Below are 8,196 nucleotides of genomic sequence, written 5' to 3' on the forward strand. Positions count from 1 at the left end.
CAGTTGTTACTCAATTCATCTCATTGTGGAAATACAGCAATAGACTGGCTTCTCCACACATCTGTGTAATCACTTGTCAGCTGATTTATGATGAATAATTCTATAGTCTGATTTTTACTCTAATATTGGCGTATGAAGGAGGCTCCTTTTTCCTTTTATATTATCCTTGAAATGCAAAATTTCCAAAAACCATGTAGGCTATATATACGTCGACGCGCAATTAAAAAAGGAACATACCTGTCAAATTTCATGAAAATCTATTACCGCGTTTCGCCGTAAATGCGCAACATATAAACATTTAAACATTAAGAGAAATGCCAAACCGTCGGCTTGAATCTTAGACCTCACTTCGCTCGGTCAATAATCCTTGATTTACAAGAACAAGAACAATTTTCAACAATAAATAAATGAATAATTGAAGCATTTATTATTGAAATGTCATTAATAAAAAATTGAAAACCTGAATAATTCACATATTATCTGAACTAGAATATTGTTTTTAAAATGCATAATTTTGTTACGCGCAAATTGAATTAGATTGGATTTTCAAATGTACCGCCATAAAGACCCCATAAAATGGCCGCTCCATAAGGAACACGAGTGTCATGACCTGTATTTATAGACCTTGCTATAGTGAGGTCCACGTTATAATGGCAGTGAAGAAAGATAGGAAAAAAACGTTGCCAAGTCTCTCCATTTTGCCACTGAGTGTACACAGCTGTTACTCAATTCATCCCATTAAATTTAATCTAATAATAATTATCATTTCCTTGATAAAATAATCAATTCAATGTCAAATTGATCAAGAAAATATATTTTTTCATAATTTGATTCAAAAATTTGCTTTTATGACAGATCAGATTTTTATTTTTATACAAACCTGAAATGGCGGCAAATTTAAAAAGCTGTGATACAACAATCTGAATTTCAAAACAACATAAATTGAGTAATTTGGTAGGTATTCTATTCCAATTTCCTTTCAAAATAATAGAAAAATAGAAATCCTATTCAGAAATGAGTAATTTTAATGGATTAATTCTGAAATAACTTTTCAATAATATACCGGTACGAGTAGGTCTAACCTATACGGGTAGGCTAACTTAAGCATGGATGAAGTCTAGGATGGTTAGTCATCAACTTTTAAAATGCCATTTCAATTTGTGTTTCTCATAAGGTAATGTTTTAAAATTATTTCATTGTTTCAAAAATACATTTTAAATCAATTATACGACTTGTGTACTCAAGTATTTTGATAGAATGAAGGAAAAAAATGGCGGCTGAGAATATGGTTTGTTCAGTTTTGTACAGTCACTGTCTAAAGTGAATATAAATTATTCTGGCAAATAGACAACATTGCAAAGCGAGAGAGAGATAGTGCTATCTGTTTTGTCGTATGATAGAAAATGCCAGCAACAATATTGTCTATCGAACACTTCCATTATAATGTGGACCTCACTATAGAATGATATCATAAAAAATCATTTTCAGAAAATACATCTATATAGCCCTTAATTTATTACTAGGATGGGTGAAAAATCACCCAGGGCTTGACAAATTTCGATGCCCTAGGTTGGTAACGATGCCTACAGATATAGTTCTTTGTAATCTCCTAACCATAATACCATAGAGAAACAATAGCGTAAGTAGATATCCCATGGTATAGGGCGTTTATGTCGCAACTTTTACTGTTATCTCAAGCCGATAGTCCACGTAGTTCTTTCCCGTGAAGCTTCATGACGGTGGTAGTCTCTCATATTGTGGCGTTCATACACTCTTACCCGGTCAAAACAGTAAAAATCAACAATAATCGACAGTAATCGGCTTGGGATAACAGTAAAAGTTGCGACATAAACGCCCTATACCATGGGATATCTACTCAAGCTATTGTTTCTTTATGATAATACTTTATCCTCCTTGCTCCTAACCAATAGTGTACTTCAAGACAGCGTGACAAGTGTTAGTGTTCCTGTGCTATAGTGAGGTCCACGTTATAATGGCAGTGGATAAAGATAGAAGAATAGCGATGCCGATTCTCTGCATTAATTAATTATATTTCTACACTGTCAAAAACATAATTGGCATCGTTGTGGACCTAGAAAAGGATAGTACCACCGGCTTTGTCGAATGATAGACAAGGATAGCTAAATCAAAGTTGATCAAATACTGTCATTATAACATTATAACGTGGACCTCACTATAGAGTGCAGAGACTGATGAATGGGCTGAGTAGAGGGTCACACTTTGAATCGGAATCGAAGTAAGGAGATTTATTCATTTTATTTATTAATAATCATTACATTACATCAATTTTGGGAATAATCCCATTTGACAGATAACTTGTCAGTACTAATACTAATCCTAATACTATAATACATACAATCAAAATAATAAAATATTTATTCAGGTATCAAGTGTCAAGTATCTTTAAGGATGGTAATGATATATATCATATATATAAAAAAAATCAATTTTCTTGTGAATAAAATTCTGAGATTGCGTGATTGATGTTGGAGTCAATTGTTCGTTGGTAATATGTCTATCTTTTTCTTTTTTTTCTTTTTTAATTTACACTCAACAACATAGTCGTCGTGATCATGATGATCATCATCATCATCGTCATCTTTATCGTCTCCATCATCATTGTCATACCCCTCGTTATCATCTTCAATTGTTGGTTCAAAATATTGACATAATGATCTTGTTCTTTTTTTCTTATTAATTTATACTTCATTATATTCATCATCATCATATCATGTATCATCATCATCTATCATCATCATATTCCTCTTTTTCATCTTCTATTTTAGTTGTTCAAAAAAATATTGTAGTCTCTATCTCTCTTTAATTTAGTGAAATTTCTATATTAGATTAGACTTATACTATATTATATTATACTATTAATATATTAGAATATTGTAATTTCTTTAGTGTCAAGAGGGCTATTATTTATTTATTTATTTATTTATTTCATTGACAATTGCAAATCATAATATATAATAAATATAATATGATTGGGAGAAGACAACAGGCATAGCCCAAAACTGTCTTCTCCCAAATTTTTACAAATAAAAGTTTCAAAAAAGAATAAGGTTAAGATTTCACTTTCACTTCAAAAAGTCCAATTTCCACTTCAAAACTGATGACTAAAATAAAAATTTTGATATTTAAAAACTGATTAAAAACAAAAATATTCCACTCAAATCTCTACAAATTGGAAATTTTTGAGTACCTAATTTTGCAAAATTTTGAGCCAGAAAAGAAACACAAAGAAACACTATTAGCACAGCTGATTTGATTGTGGGAAGTATTTCTTCCTGGTGCCCTCATATTGTAATGTAAATAAATAATAATTTCGACTGATATGGCGAGCGAAGCGAGCCTGACGGCTAGTATCTCATAAACGAAGCGTTTTAGAAAAAAAAATTATTCCACATTTTCTCTTTGTTTTGACCCATAGAACCTATAGTGAGGTCCACGTTATAATGACAGTATTTGATCAAGTTTGGTTTTGCTATCCTTGTCTATCATTCGACAAAGCCGGTGGTACTATCCTTTTCTAGGTCCACAACGATGCCAATTATGTTTTTGACAGTGTAAAAATATAATTAATTGATGCAGAGAATCGGCATCGCTATTCTCCTATCTTTATCCACTGTTATTATAACATGGACCTCACTATATATTATATTATACTGTTAATATATTAGAATTGTAATTTCTGTTGTGTCAAGAGGGCTATTATGGGAAGGATTTCTTCCTCGTGCCCTCATATTGTAATGTAGATAAATAAATAATTTAGACTGATATGGCTAGCGAAGTGAGTATCTCATAAACGAAGCGTTTTAGGGAAAAAAATTATTCCACATTTTCTCTTTGTTTTGAACCATAGAACCTATTCCCGAAGTTTGGCTCTGTACTTTTGGGACCACTCTGTATAGATGGGAATAAAATCATAGAGAAACAATAACTTACGCTATTGTTTCTCTATGATCTAAGATCTAACTAAGATCAGACCTCTCAACAGAGTCTAACATAGACCTATAGACAGCTGTTGTTTTAGGAGTAAGTTTGAGTTTCTTTTCACGTTCTAAAATTTTCAATTATTAATACAGTATTTTCAGTTATTAGTGATGATTTAGTGAAGTATTCTTATTAAATTTGGTTTTCAACTTTCCTAAATTCTAAATTCCTAGTTTATAAATATTTTGGACTCAAAATTGGACAAAAATCGTGAAATGTAAACATAACCTATTTTTGGACAATTTCTTTCTAAATTTGGGAAAGGAACAGTTTTGGGCTTTAAGCCTGTTGTTCCTTTCCCAATCATTCATAGTTGAAAATGATAGTGTATGTTTCAATGTATAAATAAATAAATAAATGATAAAATTCAATTGAATTCAATTTCAGGTGGCAGCAGTTAGGGAAGGCATGGCCTGGCTGGTTGCCGTGCCACTACTGTCGCTGGTGACAGCCGCGCACTTGGAACAGCTGGTGTGCGGGCATGCGCGTGTGTCGGTCGCCCACCTGCGACGCATCGCCTACTATCGTGATCAGCTGACCGACAGCTGTCAACTGGTGCGCTGGCTGTGGATGGTGCTCGACTCGTTCACCGACCACGAGCGAGTTCTGTTCATGCGATTTGTGTCGGGACGATCGAGGCTTCCTGCAAATCTTGCCGATTTCTCTCAACGGTAAAACATCGCTAAAAACTAGAATCTAGTGACTAACAACACATAACCGTTGAATCTATAGTGAGGTCCACATTATAATGGCAGTGGAAATCTGGCAGTGGCATAGAATCTCCTCAGGTGTTTTTGCACTCAGACAGATTAGAAGGTTAAATGATTCCAAACTGACAATGGCAGTCTTCCATTCCCTAATTATGTCACATATTCGCTATGCCATTGTTGTTTGGGGTGGGTCCTGTCAGAATTTGGAGAGAGTTTTCAGGCTGCAAAAAAAAGCTATACGGTCATTAAAAGGAATTATGCCTCTCGAATCTTGCAGGAATCATTTCAAGGAGCTAGGCATTATCACCGTTCCCTCTCTTTACATTTATGAGGTGATTATGTACTTCAGGAGAAATAAGGCTTCGGCTAGAAATAGTGATTCCCACAGGTATCAAACCAGAAATAGAGGAGACTTTGCTTCCATGTACCATAGGACAGCTCTTTTTGAAAAGAAGCCAACATGGGTCTTAAATTTTTTAGAAAGCTTCATGATGATATGAAAAACGTTGAAGATCTCAATTTATTCGGAAAGAAGTTAAAAGAGTTATTGATGGAAGGTGTATTTTATACCACACAGGAATATATGTTTAGGGAGGGGCCCTTTGTGTGTTGATATGTTTGTATGTGTGTGTATGTGTATGTATGTATATGAGTATGTGTCATGTGTATTTTTTCTTATTGAAAGTAATGTTTTCAAGAATTTTTTTTTGACAATTCTCATACTCTGTTAAGAGTCTCTGGGAAGATATTAAAAACAAACAAACAAACAAGTGTACGATTGACAATACTGTTGCTGTCCTTTTCTATCATACAACAAAACAGATAGCACTATCTCTCTCTCTCGCTTTGCAATGTTGTCTATTTGCCAGAATATTTATATTTACTTTTGACAGTGACTGTACAAAACTAAACAAAAAATTCTCAGCCGCCATTTTTTTTCTTCATTCTATCAAAATACTTGAATACACAAGTCGTATAATTGATTTAAAATGTATTTTTGAAACGAGGAAATAATTTTCAAACATTACCTTATGAGAAACACAAATTTAAATACCTGAAATGACATTTTAAAAGTTGATTCATAACTAAGATCCTAGACTTCATCCATGCTTCAGTTAGCCTATGGTACCCGTATAGGTTAGACCTACTCGTACCGGTATAAATAATATTGAAAAGTTATTTCAGAATTAATCCATTGAAATTACTTATTTTTTAATAGGATTTCTATTTTTCAAGTGTATTTTCCTATTTTTTTTATAGGTTAGACCTACTCGTACCGGTATAAATAATATTGAAAAGTTATTTCAGAATTAATCCATTGAAATTACTTATTTTTTAATAGGATTTCTATTTTTCAAGTGTATTTTCCTATTTTTTTTATAGGTTAGACCTACTCGTACCGGTATAAATAATATTGAAAAGTTATTTCAGAATTAATCCATTGAAATTACTTATTTTTTAATAAGATTTCTATTATTTTAAAAATAATTTGGAATAGAATACCTACCAAATAACTCAATTTCTGTTGTTTTGAAATTCAAATCGGTGTATCACAGCTTTTTAAATTTGCCGCCATTTCAGGTTTGTATAAAAATAAAAATCTGATCTCAGTCATAAAATCAAATTTTTGAATCAAAATATGAAAAAATATATTTTCTTGATCAATTTGACATTGAATTGATTATTTTATCAAGGAAATGATAATTATTATTAGATTAAATTTAATGGGATGAATTGAGTAACAGCTGTTTACAGTCAGTGGCAAAATGGAGAGACTTGGCAACGTTTTTCTCCTATCTTTCTTCACTGCCAAGTCATGATAAAAATTTTATTATTTCAAATAAATCAGTTGGTTTGTGGCTCGTTTACACTTGGCTTGTTCTCAACCAACAACTCGGTTTTGGCGGTTTGATTTGTTTTAATCTATGTTTGAAGACGATTGCTTCCATGTCGACCGATTGATACATCGAGATCAAGACATCGATACGGAACTCAAACTATGAACCCAGCTGTAGGAGCCAAGTTGTACTATGTGGCTATGGTGCTACGTCACGTTGTCATAGCAACCATACAATACGCCATGCTTATTATGAATGAATTGAGAGTATCATGAGTTGGAGACTGAATAGATAGCCAGTCTGCTCTCTGCTGTCGGCTAGACAGGGTGCCACAGAACAGTTTGGAAGGTGGTCTGGCCAGCTCTTATCCAAATTTGCAAAGAAATATATGCGTGATAATAAAAAAATAATATTCATATCAATCATAATTGATTTTGGGGAGTCTCAGACTCTTAGGGCCGGTTTCCGAGCTCGGGATTTAGCTAAGTTCTAGACTTTAACTGGCTTTAAACTCTGGAGTCAGAAAATTGGCTTTCCGAGTCAGAGCATTAACGTAGTCGAGAACTTGAATAGATCATGGGGTTTAGAGATCACGTTAGACCCTGGAGTTTATAATTTCGCTTTCTGAGTGAAGGGCTTCTAAGTCCAGGACTTGAATTAGATTCTCGCCCCTTTCCGAGTCGAGGATTTATTAAAAATCGTTACGTTCAGGACTTGGAACAGCGTAATTTTAAACCCTCGACTGGGGTAGGGTTTAAATTTAAGCTCTAGACTTAACTGAGCAAACACAATTCAGTTATTGTTTTGGAGTAGATGAAAAGCCAAATAGATGTCGTGGAATACCTAAATTATTTGGATTAGTCCATCTAAATTCATAATTTATAGTTTGCAAGTTTATCTTGCAATAAAATTGTATCAAATCAATAAAATTGTTTTGAAATAGTTTTCAGATAATGAAAGTGGACAGGGCTCTCAATGGACTGCCGACGGCTCAAACATGTTTCTTCCAGCTGCGTCTGCCACCCTACAGCAGTGTCGAGGTGATGGCTGAACGGTTGCGTTACGTCATTAACAACTGTCGATCAATCGATCTCGATCACTACATGCTCACTCGAAATGCTGAACTAATGTCTGATGATGAGTGATTTACTAAAAAGTAGCTATTCTGTTTTTGAAATTATTTAAGAATTTGTTATGTATAAAAATCTGAATATTTGTTTTATAAATTAAAGCTAATTTGAAGTTTTTTGCATTTTCAATCATCATGAAATCTGGGATTTTGAGACTGGTTCCACTCAAAATTCTTTTACCTCCACCAACTGTCAAAAGTACTTACTTTACTCCCTGAAACATAATACTAAAGTGTCACTTTTTCGCTCTCGGTAGTAAAAAACAGAAAAACTCCCTAGGGAGTAAAAGTGGCTCCATTTAAATAACATAGGAAGCATCTCTATTTCAAAAACTCACATTGTAATAGGTTAGAAGGTCTAAGCTCAGATGAGAAAGTGTAATAGAGGTGTCTGTCATTGAGTCAACTGAATTCAATACCACAACCAGAAATTTGATCAACTCATGAAATATAATATGTTTGTATGATATTATATTCTTAATATTAGTGGACAATAAAC

At 33.3% G+C, this 8,196-nt stretch overlaps 1 protein-coding gene across 1 annotated transcript in view; it reads left to right on the plus strand.

Moving 5' to 3' along the window:
• The window catches only part of LOC111056308 (probable E3 ubiquitin-protein ligase HERC1), a 151,523-nt gene extending 143,709 nt beyond the window's left edge, over positions 1–7,814 (plus strand). Inside the window, exons 37-38 of the mRNA XM_039435338.1 lie at positions 4,408–4,691; positions 7,512–7,814. Of these exons, the coding sequence (XP_039291272.1) occupies positions 4,408–4,691; positions 7,512–7,713 (486 nt within the window). The 3' untranslated portion in view covers positions 7,714–7,814. The remainder of the gene's footprint in view (positions 1–4,407; positions 4,692–7,511) is intronic.
• The last annotated feature ends 382 nt before the right edge of the window (positions 7,815–8,196 follow it).

Source organism: Nilaparvata lugens, chromosome 9 (assembly GCF_014356525.2).
Source record: "Nilaparvata lugens isolate BPH chromosome 9, ASM1435652v1, whole genome shotgun sequence".
Lineage (NCBI taxonomy): Eukaryota > Metazoa > Arthropoda > Insecta > Hemiptera > Delphacidae > Nilaparvata > Nilaparvata lugens.